This window comes from Channa argus, chromosome 11, assembly GCF_033026475.1.
Source record: "Channa argus isolate prfri chromosome 11, Channa argus male v1.0, whole genome shotgun sequence".
Taxonomy (NCBI): domain Eukaryota; kingdom Metazoa; phylum Chordata; class Actinopteri; order Anabantiformes; family Channidae; genus Channa; species Channa argus.
In genome coordinates this window covers 19,888,972-19,905,395 of record NC_090207.1, presented here as the reverse complement: position 1 = coordinate 19,905,395, position 16,424 = coordinate 19,888,972, and the positions used below count along the sequence as shown (strand labels likewise).

At 40.5% G+C, this 16,424-nt stretch overlaps 2 protein-coding genes across 5 annotated transcripts in view; both read right to left on the bottom strand.

The window, feature by feature from the left end:
• lmx1bb (LIM homeobox transcription factor 1, beta b) overlaps nucleotides 1–3,242 on the bottom strand; it is a 60,870-nt gene extending 57,628 nt beyond the window's left edge. The window contains exon 1 of one of the 2 annotated variants that reach the window (XM_067521587.1): nucleotides 2,968–3,242. The gene's annotated coding sequence lies outside the window, so the exon portion shown is untranslated. The other variant, XM_067521586.1, reaches the window with a different exon arrangement.
• Nucleotides 3,243–3,248: 6 nt separating this feature from the next.
• mvb12bb (multivesicular body subunit 12Bb) overlaps nucleotides 3,249–16,424 on the bottom strand; it is a 29,015-nt gene continuing 15,839 nt past the window's right edge. The window contains exons 7-10 of one of the 3 annotated variants that reach the window (XR_010915576.1): nucleotides 15,449–15,510; nucleotides 4,025–4,090; nucleotides 3,694–3,749; nucleotides 3,249–3,308 (exon numbers count right to left, since the gene is read on the bottom strand). Coding sequence is in view for 1 of the 3 variants with exons in the window: in XM_067521590.1 (XP_067377691.1) it covers nucleotides 3,528–3,599; nucleotides 3,694–3,749; nucleotides 15,449–15,510 (190 nt within the window). In the remaining 2 variants the exon portion in view is untranslated. The other 2 variants (XR_010915577.1, XM_067521590.1) reach the window with 2 other exon arrangements.

Sequence of the window (16,424 nt, the reverse complement as noted above, 5' to 3'; positions counted from 1 at the left end):
ATTATTACTATCAATATTATTGTTATTATTCTTTTAAATTCTCTATTATTTTAACTCTTTCATTGAAAAGATTTTGCTATTCTGTTGAGTCAATCATCAATATACTTTTGGTGCCAGACCAAATTTGCTTTTCAGCACTTTGCAACAAATAGAGGTAACATTATTACAGATCACTGACACACATGTGTAGGCTCAGAAAAAGTAAAAAAGCAACTAATTCTTTGCTAATGTTATTACAAGATGGAGTCAATTTCACTCAGTAAGTTTGTGGGCCCACAACAATCTCTGGCCTCACAGCCTGATGTAAAAATATATCTATGCTGTACATAGTCAATTGCCCATTTGGGAAACAAGGAGCACTGCTTTTTGGTGTCAGCTTATAGTCTGAGTTACTTGAGCTGGTCACAGAAAAGAACAAAATCTAAAAATACAATAATCTAAAGAAAGAAAACCAGATCTAATTGACAATAGTATTAACAAATGTATAGTCACTATCTGCTGAATGTTTTGTTTTGGGTGTGGTTGCACTGGGTAAACAGTTCTGTGAAGTAGTTCTTGCTTCACTGAGTTGTATTACTGCAGCACAGCACTAGGTGATGCTGCATGATCACTGAAATAAGTTTTCAAATGTTCGGTGCCACAGTGGCTAAAACTGGGTGCTCTCGATCAAAATACCACCTTCCCAGATTTTCATCTACTTGAGGGGAAGCTGCAAGTTACCTAAAACCTGTCATATCACAAGCCCGTTAGTTGTGAAGAACCCCCCCCCTCAACACTCACACACACACCAGACAAAAATTCACTCTCAACATCTGGCACAGTAAATAAATAATCCTGTGTGTACGTGTGTGTGTGTGTGTGTGGATGATGGATGGGGGAATGGGGTGTTATCAGGGAGAGCATGTATCAATGTCTGCCAGTTTTACACACAGCCTGACAGGACAGTGACACACCAGAACATGGGCGGCAGTCACCCAGACGAGCCAAGCTTCATTTCCTGTCCCTGCTCCACTGCCAAAAATATGTGACATGTTGTCTTCATTAATTCCACCTCTATTTGGAGCTCTCCCTCTCACACCTCTCACATACCCCTGTACACCACTGTCCCTCCATACATTTGCTTGGAAACACACTTGCATACACACAGACAACTCCGCACCAACACTGAAAAGACATCATACATAGGTGCTAATGAAAATCTTGTCATGTGTGTATACACACTTCTTTCCACTCTGGGATACTCCCTCTGAAAATCATTAGCCAGCCGCCAACAACATTTTTCAGCAGAGCAAACTACATAAAGATGTCACTTTAAATCGCTTACTAATTAACACTTAAAAAGACACAAATTAGATAAGCGTGGCTAAAAGCAATTATAATATCCACAAGTTTTGCGAGTCATTTGGGAAATGAAAAGAATGCCTAATTGCTGGAACCAACATCATCCGAGACATGGCTTAAGTGATGCCTGTTAGGAAATGGTCTTATCTACAACTGTGGCTGTGATTACAACAGTTTTCCTCAATTACATGTGCATATGTATAATTCTAGGAAAGTACATCTCTTTCATGAATCTATATTTTTAATGGGCTTAGAAATGAAGCAATTACATTCTATGTAGAAAGTGCCTCTAGTTTCTGAAGAGTGGGAAAAAAGCGCCACAGTCAAACCTGGACAGTGACCTCTTCTGGACAAACAGGAGGAGACAATGCTTAACAACGTTTAGAAAGAGTTTCACACTAAAACAGCCACGTCTCAAAGTCAACATGATGTTTTTTTTTGTTTGTTTGTTTGTTTTGTGGTTTAAAGTAAAACAAACAAGCCACCACTTTAACAGAAGCTCCTGGACAGAAAATGTGGACATATATTGTGCAACATTCCTAAAGAAAAACATCCAGACAAAAGAAAAGAAAAATATGTAACACTACATACGTGCACCCCTTTGAAAAACCTTATGTGCTTTCCAACATTACTTTGAAAACACCACCAACTATATTTCCCCCCTTGTTCTGAGGATATCATCGAGGGATAATAATAAGAGGAGAGAAGTAAAAATAACACAATGGTGAGGGATGTTTCCACTTGGAAACTAATTATCAAGCTAAGCTGTGACTTCATCCTCATCAGCCTGGCCCCACCATTAATCTTGTGCTGTCGTCCACTTCACTAAATCCTGTGTGTTACACTATCTCACATTTACTTCATCAGCTCCAACGCGGCTGTAATTAATGATTTCTCATGCCCTTCCCTTCCCTTCCCCAGCTCAACTCACCATGTGTCCTCCTGCTAATCACACTCTCTGAGAAGAAAGGAAGAAGAAGAGGAAGAGGAAAGGAAAGGAAGGAGGAGAGGACAAGGAAGAGGAGGAGGGGGAAAAAAATAAGACAAGAGCATATAGGATGAGCAGCCAGCCTGTCTGCACCTTGGACACACATACACAGACACATACACGGCATTAATACCTGCGCTGACAATGAGCTTCATTCAGATGACCGTATGACAAGATGGCGACTCTGTGTGATTTGGATAGTATGTGACAGAAGACAGAGGCAGAGTGCAGAACAGACACCCGGTTTGATGAGGGAGTGTTTGCTCTGTAACACATCTCAAACCCAACAGCACCTGTTCTTTTACAGTGGTCTGTCACTTCCTGGCAGTTCTGATACCAAGATACCGTGCTAATGAGAGAGAAGGGGGGTTGTCACTCTCTTTAAAGCACACACACATACACACACACACACACACACGCACACACAGAAACACACTCCTTCTCTTGCTCTCACAAACACATGTGCTCTAAAGAAGGAGCTGCACACACGTGATTTTCTTCCTACGAGTGCCTGCAGGCTACAGTGTTTCATCAGAAATGGGTGCCGCTTTTATTTGCTCCACATGATCTCTTAACTTTTTCACTACTGACAATAAGGATGATCGGAAAGTTAAAAAGTTAAACATGCAGAATCTGACCAGAAAGGCTCCCCAAGATCCACCACATCAGTGCGCAAGATGCTAAATTGAGCTGTTTGAGAAAAAAAATTGAAGAATAAAAGTCAAGTGTTTTGGAACAGGAGCCGAAGCCTTTAAGACAGAATGGCTGCCTAGACTGGCCATGCTTTTATTCAATTGGGGCTTAGTGGAGCCAACAGGGCCTCGCTGTCTCAGACACTTAATTACAACCCCAAGACCGTTTGCTTTGCATTCTGGGCCAGCGGCGTCAGCGTCAGCCGAGCGTTGCAGCCTCTACTCACTTCCTCCTCGATCTCTGCCAGGGATTTGATCGTAATGCCCATTAAATTGACTTGCTGCATCTGAAATCAAAAGCAGGGAGAGGAGGGGTGGGGGAAAAGAAGAAGGAGAAAAAAAAACACACAAGGAACATGGCGGTTAGGCTCATGGCTAAGTAAGCATGCTTAAAATCTTTAATCCTCTCCCTCTCTGTGTCAATACAAACGGGGCTATAGTGACAACCGCCACCAGCCAGCCAAATGGACTGCTCTGAGCCAGCTCTGCCTGACTGCACACATTCATCACTCAGTCTGGAGGAAAGGAAAGGGAAGGAAAGGGAAGGAAGGAAAGAAAAAGGAAAGGAAAGGGCTGACCTGAACAGGACAAGTACCCATCATTACTACTCTAGATCCGGTGCACATTATAAAGATGCATTTTGTCACTTATGAGACACATTATTTTTTTTACCTCTTTAGGGCTGTCATAAAACTTCTCAGAGATCACAAAGGGCACATCATCCAGAGCTGCAAACAATTAAGAAATACAAAGTTTAGAGATGGCTTTTATTAAAAAAAAACAAAACAAAAAAACTTCTTATTATTGAGGCTGAGTATATTCACGAAACTAAACGTGGGATTACAAAACAGCAAAGCTATCAACATCCCCAGCCACCCCGACACCTCCCCTCCTTCCATCTATGGAGAGAAGATGAAAGGCTTTTTTATTCTCCACTGTATTTGAGCACCTCCACTCTCTCCTCCAACCCAGCCCTTTCCCAACCCTCTTCCAGTTTAATTACCCTTGATTATTCCCGATTCCGTCTTGTCTGAGAGATGTTCACCTCCGAAACAAAGACACGCTCACACTAGGCACAGAAAAGCGGAAAGAAGAGAGACAAAACATTCACCAGATATCAAATTTGCATGAAAATAAGCCACACTGTTCAGCCGGCAAAAAGTGGATTGAAATGAGGACTTGCCAAGAGCGTGGTGGTATAATTAGCATTTGACCAAACAAACGAGCTTCAACAGAGCTATAATTAAGCAGGCCTGTAATTAAGTGTATGCCCTTTATCATAATGATCGTGGTTAAAATGGTGTGATGGCTGCCAGTTGATTATTAATGGTGTAACCCCGTACTGCATGCATCCTGCACTGGAATCAAGGTGTCACGACTGTCAGGCTAGAGAGCAGCCCTTTGTTTATAAAATACATTAGGGCCCAAATTAACACAGGGTGACAAGGGACACAAAGCCTCTCGTTTCCCGACTGAAGAGAAAACTGCAGCTGCTCAGCTTCATTATAAAACGCCCAAATCTGGAAGCACAAAACTTCTGCTGCCGTTGGCTTTGACAGGAGCTCCAAATATCAAGAGGCCAAGATTCCAGCTGGTGTACTTTTACCCACAGTCCATCAGGATGCTGGCACAGGAAAAGGAACTCATAAATGTAAGCCGAAGCCGTTCATGAGTCATCGTTTTGGAGCCTATGCTCCTTTTGGTCTATCCTGTTCACAGCAGTATTTAAGTATGAAATTCTATAATATCCCTCACTTTTGACACTTATGTGACTTCCTCTCCTCTCTTGGTTACTGCACAGATCCACACTTTGGCACTTTCCACGTGAGTACAATGTGATCTTTGTAATCAAAGCATGACACACACCCTCACAACCACAGGAAAACTCATTTACAGTAGTTTCTTGGCTTTCAATCAGCTCCCACAGTAAAAATATAGAAGTAACAAGAATCTACAGCCGCGCTAGTAACTCTGTGACGCTTTACTTTGACACAGTGGTGCTTTGAGCTAAATGTGAGTATGAGTCCATTATTTCTAACCCAGCCAAACTATTTTCTGATTAATGAAAAACCCTTATATACCAGTGCATCAAATGTACATTGTAGATTCCACCTACAATGTAGTACTGCGTAGCCATGGACCCAGGACAGTACCTTATGCCACAGCCTGACTGCAAAAGCTGCGATTGAGGCAGAAGAACCGAGTGGACCAATCAGTTCAGCTGTCATATGGACCATTTCCTCTGATGTCTTTTCTTTTTCTGCCTTGCAGTAATTTAGTAAAAGTAACTGCTGTTGAACAGCTATTTAACCCCATCAGTTTGCAGTATCAACAAAATAAACACAACACGGTAAAACAGAAACACCAAACTTAGCTGACAATTTGTAATAATTTGTAATTTGTAAATAGTGTAATTGCAGAGCGACATAGGCACACAAGCACAGAAGTAAAATGCTGTACAGTTGGGTGCAAGAGTTTGTATCCCCTTAAAATGGAAAAAAAGTTTTTTTAAAAAAAAAGGTAATTAAGTTTGCAACAACTTACATTAAAATGGCATGAACTTAATGATACACACATTCAGCTAGTAAAACATGTTTCTTCATTAAAAGAAGAGGTAGCAAATATAGTCAAGGAGTGTATTTAAAAAAATGTTATAATAAAATCATTTAAATTAAATCAGTACAAAAGTTTGCATCCCCCTTGATAAATTAATTTTAAAATGACTACATTTTAATAAAGGAACATTTGTACTAACCCATTGTGCATTAAATGTTATGTTGATCAAAAAAAAACTTTGTTTTATTATTTGCAATTTCAAAATGAGGGAGAAGCTTTTGTACCCAATCGCAGGTTCATTGCAGGACCATAAATCTAACTTTAGTCTGTTAAATGTCATAAAATATGGAAAGTAAAACTTCAAGACCCAAAGTGGAATCTGCATCTTGCTTTTAAACAAAAAGTTAATAATATACCTAAATGGATTTTTTATATATATTTCTATTGAAAAATGACCAATATTAATTTGGTTTATCCTGAAGGGAACAATAATGTATGTACCAAAATCATTAGGAATCAGTTCAATACACATTTAAACTTTTTACTCAAAACCACAAATGTCAACCTCATGATGGCATTTGAGGTAATGTCAGAAGATCACCAAAGCCATTATGATTTATTGTCTGGGAAGTGTAAATGACCCTATCAAAACGTATACCAATCCATTCAATCACTGAGGTATTTTAGTGCAAGTGGAGGCACAACCAACCGACTGATACACTGACCTTCTGCCACTGCCACTGGCATTGCTAAAAAAGTGCAGTGAGTCAAAGGTTTAAGCCTTGGCTCATTTTCCATTCACCCAGGAGCCGATACATGCCTCAGGTTTGACACCCACCACACTGTAGCAGCTTTGAAAGTGTGAATATCTGGAGCATTGTGGCGACTGGCTGGGCACAATGTCTTGTTTAAGCTCATACAATCAAGTGAATAAACATGCACTACTGTGTCGCTGGGAGCACCAACACCAAAGGTAGGCAGGAGGAATACATTTAACTCAATAGTCAGCAAAGGGAAGCCAAGATTGTAGTTGCTGATGGATCTGTGTGGCAGGGACAGATGAATGCAGAGCTGAAGGCCAGAGAGTTTTTTTATTGCCCAAGGATTACATTTAAAACCAGATCTCACTTTGTATTCCTCCACCATCTATACCAGAGAAGCTATCGTACATCCAGACAAATGGAGAGGCACAGGATATGACTTGGTGGTAAGGAATGGCTGCTGTATCACAGAGAAATTTGAAGGAGCAAAGGGCAAAAATAATGTAAATACAATCTTCTGACCAGGAATCCCACTTTGAAGCATGTTCTAGACGCTGAAATGACCAGGCTACAGTCCATTAACTCACGAGTGTATTGCAGTGTGGGGGATTGGGTAGTTACTGGGCATTTGGAGTAAGTGAGTGCAGTCAATAAAAAAACATCTGGCAGGAGTTTTGTACAGTGGCTATGATGATGATTGTGATGATGATGATGATGATGGCGGTGGTAAGCGCAGAGGTGGCGTTAAATAAGGAGGACCCTGTGGCTTGAGTGATTGTAGTGTAAAGAACGGAGTCAGCACAGGCCCCGTGTGGATCATTGCCTTATTAATGGCTCCGTCAGGTGCGATGAGCAATGGCTGCATTGTCATCTCCAGCCCCTGAGGCACAGATGAATGGCTGTTTCAGGGCGGGAAGGGCTCCCTCGTACGCTGGGCTGAGCACTAATCCCTCACTCTTCCATTGTTGGATGCACTGTCACCCAGGACTTCAGCAGCACCATACATTGCATTTCCTGGGCTCTAACAGACATGGCCATGCACATAGGCGTGTGCGCGTGCAAACACACACACATACACACACACACACACACACACACACACACACACACACACAGACACAACACACTGAGTTGTGCTGCGACAATGACTGATGGAAAAATATGCGCGGGTGATCGAGCATACTCCATATTACCTGAACCCCAGCTCAAGAGTAACACTTTAGGAATGTTGATGAACTTTAATTTACACTTCACTAATTCAGCAGAATTGCATTGATCTCTGTCTAGTATGATTATTTGGGTGAATTTGTCTTGCACTTGAATTAAGTGAGAAAGTCACAGTGAGGGCAATAATTAGAAAGTGCGAATGAGCATCTATTACAACTTTTTTCACTCATGAGTGGGCTGATTTCTATTGTGCTGTACCATAAAATAATAGGAACTAGTAAGTGAAGCTGCTCAAAAACTGATTAGAGCTTAATCTGGAACCTGCTACATCTCACATTCCAAACAATTGGATGTTGCCTTTTCTCTATGTGTAGCCAGGCTAGACACTGCAATACCCTTCCTGTCGGTGTGACTCTCAATTTGAGGCGGATTCTTTATGCGGACCATGGAAATGCTATTCTAGCTGCAGACCCCGCTCTCTGTCACCTCTGCAGATAATGGTGAGTAGATGAACAGAGAGCTGGAGGAGGACCCCGTATGCCCACTCACAGCCCTTAGTCCCGCTCTGACATGAGAAATAGTGCCCAGGCCTGACAGCATCTCGGAGACATATTGTAGTTTATTTTGTCGCCCGGGCACGCCATCTGTGCCATTCCAATAGAGGGTGTGTGTTCAGGCTGCTGCAAGAGAGAGGGCGCAAGGCTCTGGGTCCCTCAGTAGCTCTGCAGCCACGGCAGGTCATTAGTCAAATTGCCTAATGAGAGAGAATACAAATGGCCCCCTACCCTGACAGGAGGAATTTTGGAGGTGTCAGAGCTCCTGACCCGTGCGATGAGAACAGATGATAGCGAGTTGCTATTTTCAGATTCTTTTAATGACTATGGCTCTATGAAACCCATTCTTTTTCTTGTATCTTTTTGCTGCTTTTTCAAACCCTGTAGACAGATTGTGTGAAAAAAAAAAAAAAAAAACAGAAGGGGAAAAAAAAACTTTTCAATATATAAAAAAAAAAAATCTTACTTGCAAAAGTGGAAGTGTAACTTTTGAATTATTCAAATGTTTACTGGCGAGTCAATTAGCATGCTAAATAGCATATAAGATACTAAAATAGATCATGCGCTGAAATGATGTTGAGAGTTTCTGGTAATATATTTTTGTTTTTGCCAGCTCTATGTGGCATGTTTGCCTAGTTTCACTGTAGTATATGGAAACCTCAAGTGTGTGACAGCAAGTGTGTTAATACTGTATATTCTAAAATATTTATTTTATTTCACTCAAATGTTAAAAAATGTAAAAATATTTAAATGTTTCTCAACAAATAGTGGAGTATGTTTGACATTCAGTAAATGAATAAGCATATAGCCACGTACTGCGGGCTGGGGCTTCAACTGGACGCAAAACAGAAGACCAGTGAGAGTGGAGTAAAATGAATCATTTTACACAAGCTTGCTGTTTGTCTTCTCAGTTTTTCTAAACTAATCACTGATTCACCGCTCTGGCTTTAAAGTGTAATGCATTATTCTAGGATATGCTATTGTTTTTGTAGGAATACTTATGAAAAGTATTAAAGATTTTTACTCATTTAGCAAAACTTTTGGCTAAACATTAGCAATTGTAACTAATTGTGACTAAGATTAATGTTTAGTAGTGGAGACTAGCATTTTAATGGCAGATGCAGAAATTAATAATATAACAATCAAACCTGTAACAAATATGTGGCATATATAAAAATACACCACTATCAAAATTCACCTTTTTTTTTCGTTGCCAGAGGGATGCAAAATGGCAAGCTTATGTAGAATGACCCACTTACTTTTCCATCTGTGACAAGCAGTCCTTGAAATCTGGTTGTGGGTATGGAGCCAGGAGCCAGTCTCAGTCGAGCACTGGTCCATCAGTCTTCCAGAAAGTGGGCAGAGCCAGCAACACCTACAGTGAGTTGGCCACAAACACCACTGCATAAATGCAAATACGCTGAGGAGGGACGTGCATGTGTAATAACCTCGCCGATAAACATGTATGTAAGACCGATCATATTGAGCCTATAGTTTCAGTGAAGCAGGCTTTTCAATGTAAAGCAGAAAAATAGTTACATGCTGTTTATAATTATAAAGCTTGTTTTAGTTGTTTTTTAATGCAGTCAGTACTGGAGAAACACTGGGAGATCCCCTTTTTCTGCTGGCTGGCTATTGAGAGCTCTCATGAAATTAAATGGACAATCAGACTTTAATCAGCAGCACAGTGTCTTTTAAGACATTGCCATGGCACTGGCATTGATCCCCAGCTGTGGCTGCTGGTAAATGTGCAGCAGAATGTGTGTATAAATGGGGTACGCCTCTCTGGACAAGTGTAAAAGCTGGCAGAGGGCTGACAGTAAATTGCATGTGCCGGATGGGACACAGCAGAAGGCACAATTACACAAATCCCCTCTTAATTAGCGGTTCTGTGGGCAAACTAACCCGTAATGATGCGAGGGATGTGGCGAGCCCCAGAAATCCTAACAAGAAACACTCAGCAGCACAGGAGACTCGGTCATATGGCCCCAGGTCCCCTGAAGTAGTGACTGAAGCATGATCTGTTTTGATCAGTGCAGCCACAGGAGATGATTCCCATGTTGCCCCGCTCCCCACAACCCCTAACCCTTGCTGAGCTACTTGCCCTCTGGACTGTGGGTAAAGCAGCAGGCCCAGTGTGGTTGTGGGTGGCATTATTAAGTTCTCCATGCTCACAGTACCAGGCAATGTAAAGTGGCATCTCACACGGTGAGTAATGAACTGTGCCAGAGCGGAAGCAGGAGGGATGACAGCCAAAGAGGCCTCCTTGGCAGCCACTAACCTGGGCATCCACCAATTTATCATCCCCTAGAACCAATCCACCAATGCTGCTCTGCCATTTGTCATTAATTATGCTAATAAGGACACCATTACTCTCCTGATGAAACAGGCACTGTCTTTAGTATAATGCATTTACAGCTGGACACATACACATTTGCTTATTGATTTTTCTCTGTGTAGTAGTGAACTTTGATAAGAATTTCCCTTGAGAAACAAAACTCTTTTTAGTACAAAGAGTTCAAAGCTTTTCTGTACACACTATTATAAAACGACAAAGCAACTGTTTCATAATTGTGCACTATTGCTTGCACCCTAACATCAAAACGTTCACATCTAAGTGAACTTTTTCACAGCAGACTTCATGACTCTGAGCAAACCAGTCAGAGCAGAACTATTTAATATAGCTTCTGGGAGCCCAAGATGCCCTTTTCCAAAAAGACTTCATTCCCAGAATCTCATTGTGCTTTCTAAATCACACCACAGTATGTATTAGACGATCATTAATTACAAACTTAACAAGTCAGCAGAGCCATTAAAAGATCTTTAAGGCATATTTGACCATAAATCTCCTTAAACTATATTTAATGACTGGATTTTTGTGAAATATTTTTTATCAAGTTCTAATTAGATATGTGATAACAAACCCTGCTGTACATGGGGCAAATGAGGGAGCCATGACAGGCCCATCCATTGAGGCTGTCCACGTCTGGACACTGAAACTAATGGGGCACACTTCTATCTCAGGGATGGCTGGAAAGCAATGAGGGATGAGACTCCAGAGTCCGGTCTGGCCTGTAAATGCAAAGCCATTTAAAGTCTTTTATTTGACTGTAATAAAGGTCCAAAAATGCCCGAGGGCCTCAGGGCTCCATCCAAAAATTCCATTAAGAATTATACAGGATTGATCCTCAAATACTTAATGGCTCTGGTACACTGGGATCGATCGATCGCGTTTCGCTACCAAACCTACAGCCCTACAGGATTTTCTGACAATCACCGGAATAAACACCAGCAGGATATTTCTTGACAGTTAAAATTACTTGTTAGAAGTTTTAAAAAGTGTTTTTGACTGAGGATACACAAACAGAGCACAGGAAATAAAAAAAAACAAAAAAAAACAACAACTTTTTTTCCCCCTCTATAGTCGACTTTGGTTACAATTAAATAGAGTGAAACAGACATGTTTCAGATCAGCAAACATGTGGAACATTGTGTGTGGAAAACACACAACGTCCAGAAGTGTTTCCAGAATGACAAACTGTAGAACATGTAAGAAATAGGTTTAGAATACAATGTAAGTGCAGAACATTTAATACTCATAATCTCAGCATAACATAATGTTTATATTGTGTATCTATCTATCTATGTAGCAATATCTATACCTATATAGAGAGATAAGTATAGATATAAATATATATAGATATTTACCTACTGGTGCAATATTTGGCCGACATGTTAAATCAGTAGGAAGTATTCATCCTACATCTATGTCTTTATGTCAATAAGGAAAATGCACAAATTGCTCAAATTTAAATCTGAATTTAAGCTAATAAAAAAAACCATCCATCAAATAATTAAGACATTATTTAACACTGCTATCTAACATATGTTCTGAGTAGTAAAAAATGGTTCTGTGTGTGTGTGTGTGTGTCAGTGCGTGTGTGTGTACTGGATGCATTAGGTGTAAATACTATGCTCCTGCTGAACCGCTCTCTCTCTCTCTCTCTCTCTGCTCTGCCTTTTGCTGACCAGGGAATTAAGAAGCAAAACGTGGGTTTTAAGAGCGTTCCTTTCATGTCTTGACGTAAGCTTTGGCATTACTTCAGACATCAAGATCGGTTTCATAGAAATCCTATTCCATCTAAAGTAAAAGCTCGGCAGTAAATCTGCCCATACCTCCCCCATAACACTTCCATAAATGATTCATTCAGCTCAGTTTAGCTGATGCAAAACAGAATGTTACTGAGCTGTGGATGGAGCTCGAGCTGCAAGTGGAGGACCAACCCCGCTGGTTAGTAATTTCATCAGTCTCTGGCATAGAGAGGAGAAAAGAGAAAGAAGACAACGGTGCGCACTAATAATAACTTTTTTTGTCACTATCCAGAGGTCGTGTTTTTTAATCCCTCAGCCTAAAGAATTGTGTTATTCTAAAATATAACCCCAGCGGTGCAGAAGCAGTTGAGATCCATCATGTTTTGAGATAAGAGCCGGCTGATCTCCTCCCTTTGCACAGCCTCGCCCAGAACTACACAGGGAGATAAGATGGAACTTTTGTTTGAAACCTGATGAGAACCCTCTTAATGAAAGTGCTGCGCCAAAAATAATCTTTTTTCTTCATGTTAGTCAATCAAGAAATGGTGTATTTGGGGGAAAAAGAGGAGAAAGAAAGTAATTTTGCATAATCAGTGAGCACCATCTGGAACAATTAACCAAATTCCACAGAACTCAGAGGATCAGTCATATTGGCTTATTAAAGATCCAGAATTATACAAGTAATAAATCCTTGGAAAAACGAAGCGTACCCCTGCCTGTCACGACTATTTTAACTTCAAATACAGTGGAATACTTGATAAGGCTGAAAAGAGGAGATTAATATATGCAAATTATGTCGAGCATTTAAAAGCCCCCCAACAACTGTCTCGTTTTTTTTTTCCTGTCTGTTATTACAGGGCTTTATGTTTTATTCATATACCAACTCACCTGTCATTTCATAAGCTATAATATTATGAGGGTATTATTAAACAGCATAAAGTGGAGCTTTAATTGGAAAGCTCCATTGCATTTTCCAATTATTTGCAGCAAATTAAAAGCAGATGCACATAGTTTAATAAGAATTCTAATATTGTTTCCTGAAAATCAAAAATCACTGTCATCCTGCCAAGATATTTTGCAAACCCAAGTTAATTTTGAGCCTCCTATTTTTTCCCCTCTTCCTCCTCTGAAGGATGAACTGTCTGGTGTCTGTTAATTGAAGTTCCTCTAATGGATAGGGAAATAATTGCTCTCCATATTACGTTAGATCAGGCCCAATGTCAGGATTTATTTTTGATTAATGCGATAGATATGTAAATGCATTACTTTATATTACATTTACCTTTTTATCAGGTGGATGTCTGCTGAATACTATATGTTGTCCTGCAGGTGACGAGGAAAGACTGCAGTCCAACAGACTCAGCGTCACTTAATGTAGCTTTATTTTAGTTTAGGTCTTAAGACTCTTTTCAAGATCTTTACATTTTGTTTTATCAAACATGCTTTTTAGACACATTTCATGAATGAAGCCTTAATTACCTGTAAAGGATCCTGCTTTCCTGTCAATGTATGAATAACAGAATTAATTGGCAAAGGGACTTGGCATGGATCAAAGCAATGCTGGTGAAGAAAAGCAAAAGGTTGGAGCCGCTATGCAAACTTGATAACTTTTCAAATGAGCTTGAACTGTCAAGTGAAAGAGGGCTGCAAAATAAATGTGAATTAGTTTTTAATATTCTGGTAATAAATGTCAAAGCGCCTGCACATCACATCTGTACATGATGTGACTGCAGATGACAGATTTCCCAGACATGTTACCTCTCCTCCCCTCTTTTTTCTTTCTTTTTTTTTTTTTTTTTGTGTTGGGGTTTTTGTTTTGTTGGAAAATGACGGAGGGTTTAATCAAGAAAGCAGGCAATTCATCAATCCTAAAGAAGGCGCCTGTACAACCCTGACAGAGCGCACATGGTTTTAGACCAACTCGAACCTGGCCAGCTGTCAGCCCACACACAAACACACGCAGGCACTCACAAACCCACACACACACGCCAGAGCTACCACCATGCTAACAATTAACACAAATAGGCTGTCGGCTACGACCTAGCACTTGGTCTGCAGCCTATCACATTGTTAATGAAGGGAAGTTGCGTCCTCTCACATTCACAGTGTGATGCCGAGAGGCTGACGAGTACAGAGCCTCAAGCAATAAAGCAAGAACTCCATTATCGTCTTTTTCTTTAAAACCTCACCAACTCATGAAGGGAAACATACAGGTAGAAGAAAGACGGAAACTGTGCACCAGCAAAACACAGTTTTCCCAACATAAATGATGACTTCTGGCAGCGTACTGTACAGTATGTGCATGCTCTTCACTGTCATTCAAACCCCGTCCCAGTGGAGGGATCGCACAGCAAATGCCACAAACCATTCAGCTGTGTGCTAATGTCTGCTCCTTCAGGGCCACATTTTGCACACTTGTCTTGACTAACTTTTATAATGACTGTCATAGGAACACAATGATGTATTAATCTTTATTTTCTCAAATAAGTGTAATTTTCTTTTCTTTTTTTCCCCAAAGGACATTGTTTGGTTTAGCCTCAGAGATATTAAAATGTTAAATGTATATATATAAACATATATATAAACCACTTTCCATGAAATGTTTAATATTAGACTTGGGTATAACATGGCCTTAGACCGTGTGCACCACTGTTGGAGCAGCAGGAGGAATCCTCACCACATGGTGTCTCTCTCCAGCTGGATAAAAACCTGCCTTCCTCATTCACCTCATGTGGATCACACGCTCTTTAAGGCTCAAGCTTTTCATCGGGCTCTGACTCTGTGGCTCTGAGGCTGTCATAGCTAAGCTCTGCTTCCTAGCGAATTAGCCTTTCTTCTGTTTCAGTCATGGGGCATTGTACTGTAGCCGAGCTTCTCCTTGACAAAGGGAAGGGAATTCGTCCAGTGCATGCACGGTACATATGTAAGTATGGCATGTGATGGATCATCTTTGACAGCTGTTAAATGTTCTCGAGTGTAATACTGAGCTCCGCTGAGAAGTCACGTTCGCTCAGATAAGCAAAAGCTCTGCACAGTATCCATCAGTGAGGAGATCTAGAGATAGAGCACTTGTAGATCAAGTACCAGAGGAGCTACCTTGATGTTTGTTAAGACATGCGGAGTAGAAAAGAAGGCATGTGTGAAAGCATACAGTTTACTGCACAGCTTTTTCTTGAAGTAAGATCTGCAGTTTAACAGTCTAATGCATCTGGATCAAAACTGCTAAAGACCTCTCCTTGCTTATACTGACATAATGGTAGGGACTTGCTTACAGTGATGATGCACGAGACCTTTCACCTGTTGTGGTATAGCTCCCACTGCCCTGGTGATCCAAATCCGGCCTGCTCATGGTCTTCCTGCTGTCAGACAAAAAGCAACCATGTTCAGTCAACTGATCAGACCGATGTTATTCATAATCATGTTAAAAATATGCAAAATGCAACTTTGTATTTTGAATTTGACAAGAACCCTCACGTTCCAAAAGACTTCTGTGTCTCAGACATAAGAGAATTTACTTAGCGTTAAAGCTTGGAACCCCCACCCCCACTCCTTGCTCCTGCACAAAGGCTTTCTGATCTGTCTAAAGGCAAAACAGAGCACTGAAATAACAGGCTGCATCTAAAAAAGAGAAATATGGCAAAAGTTAAACCGTGCCTCAGCTGCCCAGGGGCTCAAACAGACCTTTATCGGGGGTTTGAAGCAGGATCTTTTTAATTCTAGAGGAACTGAGAGATTCCATTATTCAAGGGAAGTCTGTTTTTTTTTTTTTTTTTTTTACCATTTCATGGTCTTGTATTACAGAAAAAAAGCAGAGAATGCAGTTTGTGGGCAGTTGAAGTTAACAAACCATATAAGATTGAAATCCTCATCAATCAAGCTATCATGAATTACACCCTGTGACTCACCCCTACGGATCGATAAATCCACAGCAAGCAGGAAAAAAAAAAACAGCTTCAAGAGAGCTGCATCACATGACATGCTCTGAAGGTAAAATGAGCTCTTGGATGGCATTATAAAACAAATGATCTTAAAATGATAATACCAAGCAATTAGCCATATACTGTGAACAAAAAAAAAAAGATTTAAATACAGGACAAAACAGCTTCCAGTAATAGTTCACTGCTGAAGACAAAGAACAAGTAGACAAATAGGATACAGAAAGACAGTGCTGCATTATAATAAAGACAAGACAGATTTTTGCAATTGAGCAAGTGTGAAGTTGCAAATAATGAGGTGGTTTTTTTTTAATTTGGCCTGTTTATTAGTGATACAA